This window comes from Macaca nemestrina, chromosome 2 (genome assembly GCF_043159975.1).
Source record: "Macaca nemestrina isolate mMacNem1 chromosome 2, mMacNem.hap1, whole genome shotgun sequence".
Classification (NCBI taxonomy): Eukaryota; Metazoa; Chordata; class Mammalia; order Primates; family Cercopithecidae; genus Macaca; species Macaca nemestrina.
In genome coordinates this window covers 22,607,993-22,627,827 of record NC_092126.1, presented here as the reverse complement: position 1 = coordinate 22,627,827, position 19,835 = coordinate 22,607,993, and the positions used below count along the sequence as shown (strand labels likewise).

Sequence of the window (19,835 nt, the reverse complement as noted above, 5' to 3'; positions counted from 1 at the left end):
TATTCATTCATTCAATAAATACTCCTTGAGGGATGATATGTGTTGTATACTGTTCTGATTACTGGGATCATAGCAGTGAACTGGACTGAGTTGCTACCATCGAAGAGACTACTTTTTTTGTGATAGACATACAGTAAAGAATAAATACATGCCAGGTAGGGTTATAAATAAAAAATGCTGGGGCAAGGAACACACAGTGATGGACATGACCTAGAGTCCTATTTTAATTAGGGTCATCATTGTCTTAATTATGGCAACATATTCAAAAAGAACTGAAGAAAAAGATGCAACAAGGCATGTCAATATCTAAGCAAAGGCTGGGTGTAGTGGGTCACATCTGTAATCCCAGCACTCAGGGAGGCAGATCATTTGAGCCCAGTAATTCAAGACCAGCCTGGGCAATGTAGTGATACCTCATCTCTACTAAAAATAAAAATAAAAGCAATTAGCCAGGCGTGGTGGCACATGCCTGTAGTCCCAACTACTGACGGGGTTGAGGCCGGAGGATTGTTTGAGCCTGCGAGGTTGAGGCTGTAGAGAGCCAAGATTGCGCCACTGCACTCCAGCCTGGATAACAAAGTGAGACTTTGTCTCATAAATAAGTAAATAAATAACTGCAGAGGATTCTTGAAGTGTTTGAATTGAGACTTTTAGACCTTGAAGAAACCTTTGATATTATCCAGTTCCAGGACTGCTGCTAGAGTTCATCTTCAAAGCCAATTCAATGGATTGGTACTGAATGCTTACAGTCAGCAAAATTTTTTCTCTAAAGGTACAGATTGTAAATATTTTCAGTTTTGTGGGCCATACAGTTTCCATTGCAGTCACTTAACTCTGTTGTTGTGCAAAAGCAGCATAGACAATATATAAACAAATTAATGTGCAATTGCTCCCCTCCAATAAAACTTTATTTTACAATAAGTGGTAGGCTGGATTTGGCCTTTGGAGTCTGCCAACCCCTGGACTTGAGTATGGTGTTGGGCAACCTTACTCAGATCTTTCAGAGGGACACATCAGTCGTTGCGGGTGGACTTGGGCTTGGCTGGCCTGCACTCGGAGCTGCCAGCTGGCAACGCAGGCCCCGTGCAGTGAGGGGCTTAGCACCCGGGCCAGCAGCTGCGGAGGGTGGGCCAGGTTCCCCAGCAGTCCCGGTTTGCTGGTGCTGCGCTCTCCGGGCCTCAGCTGCCTCCCGACGAGGCAGGGCTCGGGACCTGCAGCCCGCCATGCCCAAGCCTCCCCTACTCCATGGGTTCCTGTGCAGCCCTAGCCTCTCCGACGGACGCCACCCACTGCTCCGCAGTGCCCGGTCCCATTGACCGCCCAAGGCTGAGGAGCGCAGGCAAGCGGAGCAGGACTGATGGGCAGCCCCCTCCCCCACCTGCCCCACGGCCCTGGCTTGTCTCAGCATCCACTAGGCGAAACCAGCTGGGCTCGTGAGTCAAGTGGGGACTTCGAGAAATTTTATGTCTAGCTGAAGGATTGCAAACGCACCAATGAGCATCCTGTGTCTAGCTCAAGGTTTATAAATGCACTAGTCAGTGCTGTGTCTAGCTAATCTAGTGGGAACTTGGACAACTTTTATGTCTAGCTAAAGGATTGTGAATGCACCAATCAGCACTCTGTGTCTAGCTCAAGGTTTGTAAATGCACCAATCAGCACCCTCTCAAAACGGACCAATCAGTTCTCTGTAAAATGGACCAATCAGCAGGATGTGGGTGGGATCGATAAGGGAATAAAAGCAGGCTGCCAGCGCCAACAGTGGCAACCCTGTTCATGTGCACTCCCATGGTGTGGAAACTCTGTTCTTTTGCTCTTTGCTATAAATCTTGCTGCTGCTTACTCTTTGGGTCCCCACTGCCTTTATGAGCTATAACACCGCCAAAGTCTGCAGTTTCTCTCTTGAGGCCAGTGAGACCAGGAACCCACCAGGAAGAATGGGCGACTCCAAACGCAGCGCCTGAAAAGCTGTAATACCACGAAGGTCTGCAGCTTCACTCCTGAAGCTAGTGAGACCACGAACCCACCAGAAGGAAGAAACTCTGAACACGTCTGAACATCAGAAGAAATAAACTCTGGACATACTATCTTTAAGAACTGTAACACTCATTGCGAGTATCCACGGCTTCATTCTTGAAGTCAGTGAGACCAAGAACCTACCAATTCCGGACACAATACCAAGTTCTCTAAAGGTTCTCTGGTGCCTTGGTGTTCACCAAGTGGAATGTCCCATCAGCTCAGACAGTCTGACAATGTAGTGTGTGGAATAAAAACCCGAGGACCTTGATTTAAATGCAACTGAATACACCCCCCACCCCAGAAATTTGTGTGAGGTAGCTCTGGGTGTGAAGCCCTGAGTTCACCAAGCCTTGGGAATCATTGCAGCAGATCTTATATTTTATCATTGCATTTTGCTTAAGCAGAGAGGGAAAGTGTTTGATATTTCTGTCTATTCTTTCCGTTTCTTTACCTCCCATGCTTTTGTGTTACCTTAAATTTTGAAACTCTTGCCTTCTGAATTATCTTTGCTTATCTTTTTTTAAGCAATTGTAACTTAAGTAAACAATAACAAAATGCAGAAATCTAATATTGGAAGCCACCACGATGTCCTCTCCAAGAGAAGCTTTTGAAGCTCTTGGCTGAGTAGATGTTGAGAAGGTGGGTTTATACCCTGATGTTCGAAAGAAGAGAGAAAAACTATTTTTTTCCACCAAAAAATACTTACATTGTATTCACATTACGTGTGTGTGTGTGTGTGTGTGTGTGTGTGTAATGTGCTTATATGCGTTTCTTTGTTTCTCTAACAGAAATTTCACTGGGATTTCTATCTGGCTTTATGTTACCCTGATCATTCCCACTCAATCACATTGAGCTTTTTATTTGCCTTTTTCTCTGTCAGACAGTAGGATGAATTTAAACTCCATTCCCTCTCCAACTGCCTCTCTGATGTGTTTGTACTTTTTACGTTCACTTTCCCTGTAGAATCTGAAGGAAATTCCTTTGGGCTTTTAGCTTTACCTCAGAGTCAGAAACTTTTGTGTTGCTAATAGAACTTGGCTTCATTAGCATTTCAAATCCTGGGATGCTCTTAGAGATCAGAGTTAGATCTAAGGGGCTCTCCAGCCACAACCTGATTTATCAAACCTGTTCAACTGAAATCTCTAGTGACCAGTGCCTTTGACCTTATTTCTGGCGGCACATCTCATCAGAAAATTCTTTTCAAGGATTCTAGAAAAAGATACATGCGTGATCTGAGAAGTTTTACTTTTGTCCCTCTCACTACTTTATATATTGTCTGCAAAAAGCCATAGTCTGCTTCATCACCTTTGGGGGTTAGGTCACAGGTAGATGGTTCAGAGAGTGAATCAGTGGGTCGATAGGTAGATGGGTATATGAACAAGTGGATGTATGGATAACTAAAAGGGTGGATGGATTGGTGGATGGATCAGTAAATGGAAGGATGGGTGGATATCAGGTAGATGAATGGGTAGGTGGGTGGGTGGATGGATGGGTGGAAAGATAACATGATAAGGCAACATAGATTAATAATGCAAGTCTTCCATCTTACGCAATGCCTTTGCCACTTAATTAACTATCATCAGCCCTCAGGTGCTGGGGCTCAACATGACTTATGCAAAAAAAACAAACCAAAACAAACAGCGTCATAAGATGTATTTTGTGTCTTCCACAGGGACAGCAGGGTGGGGCTTGCCAGTTATTTCATGGCCATTCTGACTCAGTGTGTGCTTTGTGAAATGAAAGAAACCCGTCTTCCTTTATAATATAAATATAAAAATGCTTCAGTGTGGTAGTACTTAATCAGGTATATGCAGCAAATTCTCTTAGAGAACTTGCCCTAATTGTATATTTGCAGCCGGTAGCCACTCCACCTGCAGCCTGAAATGTGCATTCTGGTTGACAGAAAATTCTCCGTATCTGGTAAAGATAGTATTTGAGTAGTATTGAGCAATGTGTGCCTGACTTTATTTTCTCCTTGCAGATACTGAATTAAGATTTTCTTTTCTTTTCTTTTTTTTTTTTTTTTTTTTTGAGACAGAGTCTTGCTCTGTTGCCCAGGCTGGAGCGCAGTGGCACAATCTCAGCTCACTGCAACTTCCACCTCCCGGGTTCAAGCGATTCTCCTGCCTCAGCCTCCCGCGTAGCTGGGATTACAGGCACTGGGATTACAGGCGCGTGCCACCATGCCCGGCTAATTTTTTTTTTTTTTTTTTTTGGTATTTTTAGTAGAGACTGGGTTTCACTGTGCTAGCCAGAATGGTCTCAATCTCCTGACCTCGTGATCCACCCACCTTGGCCTCCCCGAGTGCTGGGATTACAGGCATGAGCCACTGTGCCCAGCCTTGCACTGACGTTTTCTAAATACTATAGTTGAGGCACTGTTCTAAGTGCTTTTTACTTGTATTACTTCATTTAATCTTTACCACCACCCTTTGACGTAGGTACCATTAATATCTACATTTTGCAGGCGAGAGAATATAGATTTTAAGTAACTTGGCCTAATCAGACAGCTAGTAAGAAGCAGAGCTGGGGTTTAAACACAGGCAGTGTCTAAACTGTGTGGCCCCACCTACCATGTTACACTGCCTCTCTAATCATTAAGCTGACCTTTAAGAGCACTGTGCTGCAATAGAACTTTCTGCAATGATGGAATCATTCTGTGTCTGCACTGTCCTATTAACGTGAGAGCCACCAGTCATATGAGGCCTTTGCACACTTGAAATATGGTTAATGTGACTGAGAACCCATTTTTAATTGTTTAATTTTAATTAGTTTAAACAGCACAGCTTAAGAGCCGACTGTTTCTGTTCATACATATGATCTTAAAAAAATGAAGTGCTGAACTAGGAACTAAGGCAGGCATCTCAGTTATAGACATTATCCTTTATTAATAATATTAACATGAAATAATTGGAAAGCTCTCTTAGAATCCTTTGTGCTTCTTTCCATCCTTGAAAAGAGTCTAGGTGTTCTTCTAAGCCCTTTGTCAACTAAGTGGCACATCTAATCTTAGCTTATTGGAAGATGTACTGAGATGAGACAAAATTCATGTGAAATAGTACAGGGAAGTCACAAGCAAGCTGTAGCATGGTAGTGCCATTGGCATTTATTCTCAGGGGTCACCATTACATTTTCCATCTCTCAAATATTGCCATCATATATGGGACTGAGGCGGGGTGTTGATGGAAATAATGGACTTTAAAGAAGGGTTTAATGGTGGAAGAACAGGGGTACCTGCACACATTTTGAAGGCAGAGATACTATCCAAAACTCCTTCTTATAGAAGGAAATGAAGACAATAAGGTAGAAAAGTGAGAAATTACCAGCCAAGAGAGAAGGAAAGATGATTCTGGATGAAGTAATATAATGCATTCTCGATGAATAATATAATAAAGAGCCAAATTATTCTTCATGAGATACACAAGTTGAAACTGAATTAAGCTTTTAAAAGGGAAAGAAAATTAAAGTGTTAACAAAACCCAAATGTATATAGCTAGGTTTTATAAGGGGAGAGACAAGGCAATGTAAAATTTCATGAAATTGTTCAATGTTGGTTTAGAACAGAGGTGGACAAACTGCAGCCCATGAGCAAAACCTAGTCCACTATCAGTTTTTGTAAATTAAGTTTTATTAAGTACATCCATGCCCATTAATTTATTATACAGTCTATGGCTCCTTTATACTACAATGGCATAGTTGAGCGACTGCAGCAGAGACTGTATAGTCTCAAGGCCTAAAATATTTCCAAAGACCCCATACAGAAAATGTTTACTGACCCCTCTTTTAGAACAAAAAGGAAACATATATTCACATAACTGTTTTGGAGTACAATTTTGTGTGTCCATCAAATTTTAAGATGCTCATAATCCTTGTTCTGGGAATACTGCTACTAGAATTTTATCCAGCAGGTGTATTGGTGCACAGGCCTACAGGGCTTCTTCGCACCAACCTAATAGTACTAGAAAGTTAGAAACAACCTAAACGTCTAACAGCTGGCCATTGGTTAAATGAAATACAAGGCATTGATGTAAAGAGATTCTAATTTATTTTTTTTAATGAGCTAGTTCTATATGTACTATTTATTTTGAAGGGATGTTCAAGAAATATTGCTAAATTTCAAAATGTTGCAGAGCAATATGTATCATAAATACTGGTGTAATAGCAACAAACAGCACCCAGCCCCATAAAAATATACAGATACGTGCCCAGCACCAATTAAGATGCCTGGAACATTGTAGGTATTCAACATTTAATGAATAAATATAGAGAACTTTTACTTTTCACTTTATATCTTTTGGACTAGACTTTGAATTTTTATGAGCGTGTATTACTTAAATCTAGATTTATAGGGAGTGATGGAAAATGTGAAAATAAAATTTTAAAAAAGGAAAAAAGTAAAGCTCTAGATTTAAAAAGGGAAATGTAAACAAGATGAAACAGCCAAAGATAGGTCTCCCCAAAACTAATGTTGAGACCACCAGCAGTGACAGTCAGCTAAGATGGTTCGCAGCTCACTGCTCAGTACTGAGGCGTTCAGCAGGGTTTGTATTTAACTTTCAAGCTGGAACCAACGGAAACTGTTGGGCTTGAAGAGGTGTCTTTATGAGTCATCAACAGCAGAAAGCACAGAAGCGCTAAAGAAAATAATTCAGAAATATGGAAAGAGAAAAGTATGCCCTTGTCTTGGGAGAACAATATTTGTATGTAACCAAGTGGGAAGACTTTGTGGAGGAAAGTCTGAAAAAGCAGAGAGCTGAAGAGAAAGGAGCCAAATGAAGGACACGGTGGCCAACACTCAAAGTAGAAAGACATTTTTGAAGAAGACGTGTTTCTAGCGTTTCTGAAAAGTCTCTATACTCATGCCCAGAGCCACCGTGCAAGTTCATCTGGAAAGCGCATTGGGGTCTTTTGGTATAAGATCCACAAATATCAGCAGTCCTGTTATGTGAGCAGGTGTTCATACTGAAGGGCCAGAAGCAAAGTTTCCATGTGTTATTACTGTTAGAACTTCCCCCACTCCCCTCCAACACAAAAGCAGCTCTGCCTGCTAGTATGGAAGCCCTGGGAACAGCCTCATACTTGCCTCGTGCTGGCGACATCTCTGCCTTGGCTTTCCTGCTGGAACACACATGTCACTCAGTACTAGCCATTTATTCTTCTGGCAGAGCTGTGGCAAGAGGGGATTAACAGGGAGAAAATTTAAAAAACAAACAAAAAGCCAAAACAACACGAAAGAGGTGGGCATGTCTTTAAAACAATCAGTGTCCGCCTCCCCCAGCCCTGTGCTTGTGTCTGCCTGCCCTTTGCATGCCTGCGCCTGTGGTGGGGGGATATGTCTGCGCCTCTGAAAATCTTCTTATTTAGACATCACAAGGTATTAGCCCAATTTTGAACACGGCCGGCTGCAATACTGGTGCACAGACACGACTGCTCTTTCTTCAGAAAACTCTCCAGTTCAAACATGTTTGCAGAGCATGATTCATGGTGTTTCTTTCTGGATTGTCCAGTGGGTAATTGCTGTACGAAAACCAGAGAAACAGATGTAGACCCTGAACCCTGGCTATAAATTTTTGTTTTATGATTATGGGTTTCAAATGTGCTGTGTCACACTGACAAATATACAGTTACTCTGAAACAAAATGGATTTTGCTCTCAAACTTTTGCTTTTGGTTTTTACTTTTTGTTTGCTTGTTGGTTGGAAATACATTTATTAGATCATTGATCAAACACAAAGAAAATAGAGATGACACATCAGAATGTTATTTTATGCCATAACAAGAAGATATTTGGGAAAGTTTCTTCCAACCCTGTGACTGATGTTTAAAATGGGTGTCAGTAGTTTACATTTCATTATGGACAAATCGGTCTATTTTTCACTTTCTACCCTACTCATTAATCTTTATAGTACATGGATATGTATTTAAAGAATTGTGGCTTATTTATGTATCTTTCCTTCATTTTACTTAAAATGAAGAATTAGGAGGCAGAATCAAGTTTTGAAGAAGTGTAAGCATTTACTGATGAAGAAATAATTAGCATGTGGCTAAATCATGGGTCTGTTTTATAAATTAATACTTGGATTAAGTAATAGCTCCAATTATTGCTATCAGCATAATTAATTCATGATGAGGAATGATTAATTGACTAGCGAATACTGTCGCATTATAAGAAACCCATACTATTCCATTCACTGGGATTTAAATACTGATTATTCATTTCAAGGCCCAAGTTCATTTCTCAGTTGAGAACTTTAAGGTAATTACACATTTTACATTTTCTTACACAAAGAAAGAAAACATCGAGTCGCCCAACCTTTACCACACACATGGAGGGACACACTAATGTTGTTATTTTTGTGCAGTGATACAGTATAGAGGTAAGAAATTTGGAAGCAGTGCTCTCCCTCGATGAGGCTGATTCCGTAGCTTAAGAAATCAGAATGAACAGAATTTTGAGGACATCCCTCCCCATCTTCACTTCCCTGGGACCAGTGCATCTCTACTCTTTGAAAAGATGTTAAGCAAGAATGTGCAGCAGCCTCCCCTGGATAACAGATCCTTGTATACACATACCTGTCAGTGATGCCATGTTTCCCATCTCTCACTTAGGTTTCTCCTGCTGTACTTTCAATATAGCTGCTTCCTCTACTCTTGTCTAACAACTTTCATCCCCCTCCATTATCTGGTCTAAATGAGCTCAGTTTCCAAGGAACTCTAAGGACCTTAAATAAGCATTTGGAGTCATAAGCCTCATGGACCAAGTAGAAATTGGCACATAATGTAGTGCTTTGTGTATCTTTACAACTACCTTAATGACAGTGTGTTAAAATGTTTTGTAAATTCCTCTGTGTTCCCTTGCTTAAAATGTGTGTTTTCTTTGTAGTTAAAGGGTTTCTTATAATAAGTCTCTGTTACAAAATGATGGCCATATAAAAGAGAGAAGAGAGGGGAAAAAAATAACAAACACAGATTCAGCAAAAATCTCACCCCTTTATTGCCCTGAACTTTTCAATAGCAAGAACTGAGCTTGCTGGGCTGAAAATTGTTTTAATGTACCTTCATAAAAGGATCTTTGACTTGGTAAGTGTGTGCGATGCATACTTTTCATGTTACACCACAAGTGCCACTTAGCAACTCCGCTAGACAGGGCAGTGTTTCAGCATGGGGTGGGGTGCCCCCTGACAGGCTTTTAAAAGGCCTGGATGCCAATGCACATTCCAACACTATCCACAAAAAGCAGACTGGAGCAGTGCTCTTGCCTGCATTGGGCAAGGAGACTGTCCCTCCCTGCCTACCCTCTTGCCTGCCCTGTTTTGTGGGAGAACTATAAGTAAATACTAGAGAGGCAGTGGAGAAGACAGGGTGTTTAAATTCCTCCCCAGAGTTTCCTTTCTTTGATGTATGTTGCATCCTTTAAGCAAGTTGTGCAAAATGGCTGCAGGGTAAATTGGCTCTCCCTTTTAAAGCTCTCCATCCGGCTGGGTTTATTTGTAAATATTGCATCTATACTTCTCAGTGTTTTAAGACTGGCTGGAAAGACTCTTCTTCCTGTAGGTTGGGTCAGTGTCAGAGATCTAAAAAATCATTTTCCCTTAAAATTACTGTATTTTAATAAAAGGATTGGGCAGGGGCTGGTACGAGAGAAAACTGGTCCTTCAAAATATAAAACTGTCATACTTAAACGAGCTTACAAAATATGTGTTTAATTATGTGGTGGGATGTGTGTAGGTGTATGATGAGAGAGGCAACCAACCAACATGGCGTTTTGGGGTGCAAGGATATGGGAACAGGCAAGTAATTTTCACGTTGGACTTTGATCCTAGGGAGCTGGGTTCTAGTCACAGCTCTGAGCCGTGTGACCTTGGGTGGGTCCCATCTCCCCCGGCTATTGTTTCCCCAGTTGAACAATATGAGGATGAGTCACAGCTAACATTTGTTCCATGATATTTACCCAGCACCATACAAGTGTTATTTCTGTCCTCCCAGTTACCACCAAGGTGGGTAGTATTATATGCCCATTTTATAGAGGAGGAAACTGAAGCCCGAAGAAGTTAAATACTTGTCCCAGAACACACAGCTGGTAAGTGGCAGACCTGGAATTGGAATCTAGTTCAGTTTGATTCCCCAGTCCATGCTCTTGACCACTATATTGTTTCTTCAAGTCCAGATCTAAAATCTCATTTTCTGTGTGACTTGTGTGTTTGGGGCAGGGGTAACTAATTCTTGACTACTCCATATGCTGCATAGAACCTGGAAAGGATTTCTCAAAGTAAATGAATCCCGAAAGCTGGATTGCAGAGCAAACGAATGCAGTCACTTCAGCCAGGGGCTTGCAAGAGGGAGAAAGAGAGAAAGACTGTGGAATGGAAAGTTTCCCAACTCAAGCCTTTCCCAAGGGGTAGCCATTCTCTGTTCTACAGTTTAGGGCTTGCATGTGCTTTTTTCTGGAGTGGAAAAATACATAAGTTATAAGGAATTTAACAGACAGAAAGGCGCACAGAGGAATTTAAAGGGTAGGCTGGGGGGCGAGGCGGTGGGCGGGAGGCGAACGGGAGCGGGTGGGGGGGGGGGCGGCGGGGAAACACTGTTTTCCAAGCTAAGCCGCCGCAAATAAAAAGGCGTAAAGGGAGAGAAGTTGGTGCTCAACGTGAGCCAGGAGCAGCGTCCCGGCTCCTCCCCTGCTCGTTTTAAAAGCACTTCTTGTATTGTTTTTAAGGTGAGAAATAGGAAAGAAAGCGCCGGCTTGTGCGCTCGCTGCCTGCCTCGCTGGCTGTCTGCTTTTGCAGGGCTGCTGGGAGTTTTTAAGCTCTGTGAGAATCCTGGGAGTTGGTGATGTCAGACTAGTTGGGTCATTTGAAGGTTAGCAGCCCGGGTAGGGTTCACCGAAAGTTCACTCGCATATATTAGGCAATTCAATCTTTCATTCTGTGTGACAGAAGTAGTAGGAAGTGAGCTGTTCAGAGGCAGGAGGGTCTATTCTTTGCCAAAGGGGGGACCAGAATTCCCCCATGCGAGCTGTTTGAGGACTGGGATGCCGAGAACGCGAGCGATCGGAGCAGGGTTTGTCTGGGCACCGTCGGGGTAGGATCCGGAACGCATTCGGAAGGCTTTTTGCAAGCATTTACTTGGAAGGAGAACTTGGGATCTTTCTGAGAACCCCCCGCCCCGGCTGGATTGGCCGAGCAAGCCTGGAAAATGGTAAATGATCATTTGGATCAATTACAGGCTTTTAGCTGGCTTGTCTGTCATAATTCATGATTCGGGGCTGGGAAAAAGACCAACAGCCTACGTGCCAAAAAAGGGGCAGAGTTTGATGGAGTTGGGTGGACTTTTCTATGCCATTTGCCTCCACACCTAGAGGATAAGCACTTTTGCAGACATTCAGTGCAGGGGAGATCATGTTTGACTGTATGGATGTTCTGTCAGTGAGTCCTGGGCAAATCCTGGATTTCTACACTGCGAGTCCGTCTTCCTGCATGCTCCAGGAGAAAGCTCTCAAAGCATGCTTCAGTGGATTGACCCAAACCGAATGGCAGCATCGGCACACTGCTCAATGTAGGTTTATTTTTTTCCCTTCTTCTACCAAGAAAAAAAAAATTGTCTCTCTTGCATGCAATAAAGACATTGGAAATAAACTGCATTGGTAGCAAGACAAAGGATTTAATGATTTAATGCTGAAGGGGTGTGATATGCTGGCATGCATATTGATTCCCTTTGCTGAAAATTTCCTGTTAGATGTTTTCTTCCCAAATAACCCCTCCCGCCCCCATGCTCCTCTCCTTACCAACCTTATAGTCTGTTGAAAACAATTTTGAAAATATGCATAAAAGTGTGGGGGGTGGGGAGTAGAGGGTGACCACAAGACTTTAAAACATTCTTCAAGTAGGGCAATTTGACCCATTTTGCAGTTTTTACTAAAATGTGTGCAGAGTGGAATTTAACTTTACTGTTCTTTGGATTAGCTACTAGTTGTATAGGTTCCTCCACCCCTTGTGTATTCCAACAGTCCAAAGTAATTAAAATATGACATTTTCCTTGAAAGGAATTTAGTTTAATTAAGGTGGCTGCTGCTCCCGAAGTTCATAAACCACCAGTTCAAGCTGCCGCTTCCAATGTTTTCCTTGCTAAGGAAAGGCAATATTTCTTAGCATTGACCCTGCTGCCACCTTTCCAAGTCACTTTGTTGGTCTAAGAAGTTGCTGTTTTGCTAGAAAACTACTGGCAATGAACACCCCTTGGGCTGAGCCATCCATTATTTTCATATCTTGCAATTCAGCCTGGAACATGGACATCAGTTAAAGGAAAGGAAATATAAGTGGGATAGCCCAATTTAAAAAAAAAATATTGACTAGTTTGTTATCTGATGCTGACACAGTGCCGAGGTACGCATCTGGTCAACAGTAGCCTGGCTGCAGGCTTGAGAAATGACCAGGAGTCCCAGAAAATCCCACCTTCGGGTGGCTGTAGTGGGAGCCTGCAGGATGCTGTACCGCCCTGACAGTGATTTAGATAAATGGCTCAGCTATCTATCAAAATGTTTTTAGTACTTTATTTGACAATTCATTGGAGCATTAGCCTGAAAATGACATTTTAAATCTTTGTTTTCAAAGAGGTCAAAGTTTAACTGGAAGAAATTGAGTTTTCCTAATAACATGGTGGCTTATCTAAAGAGAGAAGAAAAAGGAGAGAGGGGACAATGACAGGATTTAAATTGCCCTCTCTGAAACTTTTTCTTAAGAATAAAGACTTGCTTCTTGGGCCAGGAAATCAACAGGTTTGTAGCTGAAAAATCAATAACCATTTGATGCCAACAGCCTGGCTGTCTGACTTAACATTTTGTAGAGCCATAAGCAGGGCAAAAAGAATATCGTTTTCAGTAGGCGCCTTAATCTTCAGCTGCTCCCCAAATGCCTTTTCTTTTTTGGTGCCTATTTTATTTCTGGAGAACTCAAAGAAACTTGAGTTACAAAATAATTTTCTAATCCAAGAAGAGACCTTTCAGACCTGTCCTCTTTGTGGCAATTAAAACAGTATGAACATTTTCTGTTGGAATTCCAGGGAACTGGGGCTCTCTGAAACTTTTTCTTCTTAGAGAAAGTTGTAACGAAACATATTTTTTAACAGAAGGAAAAAAAAATGCTCAGGATCCTCGCCAAAAGTTATTAGACCTAATAGAGTTTTTACATGTAGACATTCTTCCTTTTGTAATTAACCCTCCAAACATGCCTATTAAGTTGTAAGAGTAGGGGGAAAAGCTTTGTTTGTTCTTGGACAAGTTAAACAAGGGATTTGCTTTATCTAGGGAGAGCGAGCGGTGAATGTGTCATTCGCCTAAAACTAGCCGATAAGCAAGAAGTGTTGATAACAGCAAAGTTTAGCTAATCAAAGAAACTTGCATTAGACAAAGTAAATAAAGGCATTTGACAAAGGGATTTCAGAAATTCCAGTGTCTTATTTTTGTAAGCAGGGCAATTAGTTCTTATTGTGGTCAGTTTCACAAGAGTTTGAATCCCATACCCCAACTTTAGGTTAAATGAATAAAATGTAAATATTGCTTGTGCCATTGCAGAGTTGCTTTACCCTCCATAAACCACTTTATGATAGTCAGTTGTTAGCGATTAAGGTTTTGTTTTTTTGTCTTTAGCATAAATAAAACTAAAACTTTTTTTTTTTTTTTAAAGATTCTAACAAATGTCTGTGCCACGCAGTGTTTGGTTCAGGGTGGTATAGCTACTTAGAACTTTTGAAATAAAAGCATATTAGGGCTACATTTGTGTAAGTAAGAACATAACCACAACCTTTTCCATTTTACTTAATGGCTATTTTGACGAGAAGCAGATCTGTTTTTGCTTTTAACACAGAGGAAACAGTGGGCAAAGAAGAAAAAGTACTAAATTCCAACCAAAACTGTTTTCTGCTTTGAGATTTTTTTTTATGGTGTGTGTGTGTATGCATAGTAAATAAAGTAAGACCTTTGAACATGGAGCACACCGCCAGAAGCTCACTTTGAAAGGTGTTAAAATATTCCCTTTATTTGCTTTTTAATTTTAAAGGCAGAAAAATGATATGCCAGCCAGCTGCCATTTGTAGTAGTGTCTGTGAATTGCTTGTTATAAGCATTCAAAGTCAGGATTAGGGGACTACTAAGGGAATGTGGTCTAAATATTACGATTGACGACTGCCCCTGGAAGGTATAGGAGTCACTGAATTTCTGTTCAGATGCCTCCAGGATTATCTTGGTTTTAGGCGGCTCCAGATGTTTTCAACATTAATTGCTCAGTGGGCATAGGATAAATCTTAATATTTTGTGGTCTAAATATAGTTACTTCGGTGAAATAACGAGTGTGACAACTTCTTGCCTTTTTCCCTGTCTTTTCTCCCTACTCAACATGTCAAAAGCAAAAATTTAAAAAAATATATTTTCTTTTTGAAATAAGATTTTGCCCATTAATGAGAAGAAATTATTTTTAAAACAAACAGTAGTGATGTTTGATTAGGGAATGAGAAAAGGCCTCTTTTCAAAGCTCTGGGACCCAAATTTTAAGTATTAAACAGTATCTAAATCCTCTCCTAGTGAGATATAAATTGGGGTCAAAGTGGCAAAATCAAAGATACCCTCTGAAAGAAAGACTAAATAAAGACTGACAGCCACCGTATGAATTGAATGGGGTTTTGAATAAATATTTCAGTGAAAAGGCCCAATTGTTTTTCTAAAGTAGGACATAATTTTCTGCTTCTCGGACACATGACAGTGGTAACTAATGCCATCAGAAAGAAGAGAAAAAGAGGGACTTTTCCCTAAATCACAAAGAGAGTGCAGGCAGGGTTGTTTGAAAACAAGTGAAAGATTCAAAGTTTTCCTCCCTTGTAGAAAAAAAGAAATCACATTGTGAATATTCAGATAAATTGGTACATTTGACAAGGGAGTGAGTATTGATGTGCAACTTAGAAAAGAAAAAGCATACGTTTAAACTTTATTGTCAGAAAAGGATGGATCAAAAAACCAAACAGTAGGAAAGGTAGACATCTGCTTGCCTAAACTTAAGCTATGGAATTGATTTGGAAGCTCTAGTTAGAATTTGATTTCCCAGCCAATAATGTAAAGCCCTTACATTGAATCAGGTCTTTTTTCCTTAATAGATAAATGACCAGAATGGCTATTTCTGATAGGCTAGCTGGCCTGAATCAGAAGTTTCCTTCTCATTTCTAGAAGCCTGGCGCTGATATGTACAACCCGAGGGTATTGTGCACTTTTGTCTAAAGCGTAAGAATAAAAGAAAGTTCTTCTGGATATCAGATGCTTATAATTTACCTGCAACATATGTTAAGCCTTGAGGTGGCTGAAAAGGAAAGAGAACCTGTTTTCTCCTTTATACATTCCACAAATATCATTAAACTCTATCTGAGAAGGGAAATACATGATAAATAACAAAGATTATAAATTCTGCTCTCAAGGAATTTATAATTTTTTAAATCAATAATTTAGAAAAAGCTGCGAATTTTAAGTTACTCTTTGGGCAGAAGATTGCGATGTAAAAACCAAGATGCGAAATACAAAACTCTTTTCAAGTCACACAGGACTTGAACAATAAATGCAGTGTTCATTTTAAAACATCTTAGAATCTTCTATACAGTTTGAGTTATGTGTAAGTGCCATAAATTTATCCTTAAATGACATTTTTATACTTTAAATGTTCTAATATAAATTCAGTTAACTATCAATTAAATAGATTATTTCAGAAATGGGAGTTTTTGATGAAGGTTAATCAGAAAAATCTTGGCTGAAAACCTTTCCAAAGATATTAATGTAGATAGAATCTTGCCTTTCAAATTACAGGGTAGTTATGACAATCATATATCTCTGATTTTCTAGAATAACCCACTTTCAAATGTCCTGCACGGTTCCCACATAAATCATCGAAATATGCCAGATATTTAATATTACAACATCTCCTAGGCTGCCCGTTGAACCCAGGAGTGGCACAGAAAGTCTTTGTTTGGATTCTATAGTCAATATAAGTAGAGCTCTCACAGCTTAATTTTTACATTATGTCTGAAGATCGCCTTGTGTTTCTGGGTCATTCTTATGAACATGAATTGCTTTCGTAGCAAACTATAGATCTGTGAATAGAAGGCATTCCTTGCAAAATGGACTGGGCTGTGGTTCTCACTCTAGCACCTGTGTGTGCGTGGACAGGGTGGGGAGGAGGGAGTAGAATTAAATTGTTATGAAGAAATCTGTATCAGCCCTTACCAGCTTCCTCTTAAAAAGTTGGAGCTGGGGTGATGGAGGGAGAAAAGTAGAGTTAACTCAGGTTTCAGATTTATCAGTATCCTGCTTGTAAGTGGCTTGGCCTAAGTACCTCTTGTTAAATAGGAGATGAGATAACCTGCCCCATCTGTAAGATCTAATAACACAACCTTATCAGTCAATATGTTGCCCTGAATTCTCCTCTTTTCATTCCCAGCTTCCTTACCCCATCATTAAAAAGCATGATCTCTGTCCCATCCCACTCCCCAAACCCCTTTAAATGAATGAAAAATAAAGTTGCAAAAGTTCTCTCTACCTAGGAAGCAGAAGAGCCTAAGTCTACTGGCATTTTGTCTTGAGCTTTCAGAGCTTCTTAGATGGGAATTCAAACAGGCAGTGGAACTGCTGACTTGCTTTTTCTCTGGCCTTGCAAGGTGGGGGAGCTACAAGGGGGCCATTTAGTACGATAAGACTCTCTGCCCCCTGCGCGATAAGGCGAGGATAACAGGAACTGACGTCAGCAAGGCGACTCAACCTGGCCAAGCATTTCCTCTAGTCAGGGCTCAGGGATTCCAGGAGTCTCTGGGCCTCCCCCAGCAGCTGAAGAACTGAACCAGCTCAGGGGAGGGAGAAAGAAGAAAACTGATTTTTACAGGGGTGATAGTGGGTGATGATGTCCCGGATTTCCAAAAGCAGATTTCTTTGGAGAGAACAAAGAAAAACTAGGGGGAATAAAGTAGTTTAATAAAAGTGGATTCTGAGATTATAATTGTAATTTCACATTGTCATAGAATAGGTATTTGTTTGCCAGCTGTCAACAATTTACTGCTGATGTCTCATTAGACAGGCTATCCAGCAATCACCAGATATGATCCACTCACAAACCTCGCCAACTCTCCGTATAGAACAAAATGTGAGGGGATTCACGTTGTCAGAGTTAATCCTTGGTAATCTTAATGTTTTTGCTTTTTTTTTTGAGAGGGAGTCTTGCGCTGTCTCCCAGGCTGGAGTGCAGTGGTGCGATCTTGGCTCACTGCAACCTCCGCCTCCCGGATTCAAGTGATTCTTTTGCCTCAGCCTCCCAAGTAGCTGGGAGTACAGGCGTGTGCCACCACACCTGGCTAATTTTTGTATTTTTAGTAGAGATGGGGTTTCACCATGTTGTCCAGGATGGTCTCGATTTCCTGACCTCGTGAGCTGCCCACCTCGGCCTCCCAAAATGCTGGGATTACAGGCATGAGCCACCGCGCCCGCCCTTCTGTTTACTTTTGAAAGTACAAAGTTCCCACCCCCATCTGCATCAGATGACAACATTGCTAAAGCCATTTCATTTGCTACCAGCCCTGAAACCACTTAGCAGTTTTCCTCACCTTTTTCCTTCTTCCCTTTCTCTTAAACCCAGATTTATTTTTATTTTACTTTATTCTATTCTTTGCCTTCCAAAGTATCTGATTTGAGGTTTGGAGGAGGAGAAATTCAAACAGAAGGATTTTATTTCTTAAAATTCGCAGATTCTCCTCAGTCCACTGACGTCTTAAAGATTGCTTCTTATTTTTTAAGTTTTAGTGTTTGACAAAGAATCACTGTCTAATTTGACCCATATTTAGTGGAATGTTTGTTATGTTATTGATAAATTACTGTTCATCATAGAATAAAATTTTGTCAAGTCAAAAAAATAGCTAAATTCAAAATACTGTGAAGGTAAAAGAACAAATAAGATGAGTGCATCAGTTAACTAGGGAGAGAAGATTTGGATCACATCCCAATTTTTTTCCCATTTCCTGAGCAAATGAAGACCTCATGTAATAAATTTGTCTTCTCAAAAATATTAAAGCTTTCAACGGCTACAGTACTTTTGTCATGTCATCAAAGTCCATAATTATAAAAAGGCCGATGATCTGAAGGCCATTTCAGCTTCAAAAGATTTTTTAGGGTCTGGTCTATTGGAAAACTTGGGGGTTTAATTAACTAAAATGGAAATGGAGGCAGCGAAATTCAGTTCCTGATGTTTTAATTTAGCTCAGTACTGCCATGTGTTATTGAAGAGAATTCTTAAAGGCAAACATAATTATTTCATTATGGTCCTCAGAATGCTTTCATTGGCTTTAATGACAAGAAGCTGTATAAAAAGGCATACATTTTAATTAGTCCTTTTTATATTTACATCAGATAAATAACAAATAATTGATGAAAAACAAGTCTTTGGAATGGATGATTTCACATAGTGCGCTGGTTACAGTTTAATGATGAAACATTTCTCTGTTGCTTTGCATTTTAATTATATATACATTATATTACAGTAGTGGTGCCATGGAGCTACTAAAATACCGTTGTTGCCATTTTATTACAAAAAAAATCACGATTAATGCCTACAAATTGAAAGCTGAAAAAGGTAGCTAGACACACATCTCCAAGGAAGTAAATTACCGGTTCCATTAATTTTACTACATTTGTTAGAACTCATTTTGATCACTTTTATCTTTTACGCTTCATCTTTTTGGATTAAGATCGTCAGGGGTTTCATATGCCTTTTTATGGCCACATCTTCTCCTGAACACCTTTCTTTCGCTCTTGCTTCCTGTTTTGAGGATTTGCATGAAAGTGCCTTGCCAAATGTGCATTGGAAATTCAGAGAGCTTTTTCCCCATTCTATCGGCCTGCTTTACCTTTGATTTTATATGAAAACCCATTTCACATGATTCATCCGTTTTGGTGTACAGAACACTAATTGTTATTATTGATTTTAAATTCCGTGACCATTACAAGTAACCCAGATGACTGGCAGATAAAGGGTAATAATCCATGGAGTTCTGGAACTGTTTCATGTTTGTCTGGAGTACTTTATGTGATCAATATTAACTGCCCCATTGAAACTAACTGCTGTATCAAATAACAGTCAATCAAATGAATGTGCTTGGAGATTATTTATTGAAAGCTTTAATTGTTCACTGGGGCCCTGCTTATCAGAGGAAACAATAAGAACTAGAGGTAGGATGAACAGGTTTGGATTTGCAGGGAAAGTTGGGGGATGCAGATGATCAAGGCATCTCTCTACTTCTTGGGCAAGAGTTTCCAGAAACCCATGCTGGGCTTATAGTTCGGGCAGAAGCTGAAGTTGCAGATACTCTTCCAGAGCTTATGCTATCACCTGTACCTCAAGGCCTTTCTAGAGAAGGGGGTATAATGTTTTTGCACTCAGCAGAGGCTGTGAAAAGTTCTCCCTTTCCAAGAGTTTTACTGCTGCTTCTCCCTAATCCTCTCAGAATTACCCTTCCACACATCTCTCCACCTCTGCTTCCCATCATGGCCTGATTGATGGTCCAAGATAATGCAAGTAGCCTGCCTTGACACGGGATTGGTTTCTACAGCTATGAAATGGGAATAATAGTGTCTGCATTGCAGGATTTGTAGAAGGATTAGAGATCATGTAAATTAAGATTCTATTCTTGTCTTGAAAACATATGGAAGTCACCAGGTAGGCCTTCTGCCCTGATTTTGGCATGACACCTGTGGCTTACGTGCCTTTGCTAATAGTAAACTTTTTTTTTTTTTTTTTTTTTTTTTTTTTT

At 40.5% G+C, this 19,835-nt stretch overlaps 1 protein-coding gene and 1 long non-coding RNA gene across 8 annotated transcripts in view; one reads left to right on the top strand and one right to left on the bottom strand.

Annotated features, from left to right (window-relative positions):
- The window catches only part of LOC105488934 (uncharacterized), a 53,944-nt gene extending 37,223 nt beyond the window's left edge, over positions 1-16,721 (bottom strand). For all 3 annotated transcript variants that reach the window (XR_011619621.1, XR_011619623.1, XR_011619622.1), the window contains exons 1-2: positions 16,583-16,721; positions 7,100-7,183 (exon numbers count right to left, since the gene is read on the bottom strand). This is a non-coding gene — a long non-coding RNA (uncharacterized lncRNA). The remainder of the gene's footprint in view (positions 1-7,099; positions 7,184-16,582) is intronic.
- Positions 1-19,835, top strand: part of LOC105488933 (retinoic acid receptor beta) — a 770,293-nt gene that overhangs the window by 589,305 nt on the left and 161,153 nt on the right. Inside the window, exon 1 of one of the 5 annotated variants that reach the window (XM_011753452.3) lies at positions 10,759-11,570. The exons of 3 other annotated variants lie outside the window; for them this stretch is intronic. In XM_011753452.3, the coding sequence (XP_011751754.1) occupies positions 11,414-11,570 (157 nt within the window). In that variant the 5' untranslated portion in view covers positions 10,759-11,413. Of the gene's footprint in view, positions 1-10,758; positions 11,571-19,835 lie in introns of those variants that run through there. One more of the 5 variants, XM_011753454.3, reaches the window with a different exon arrangement.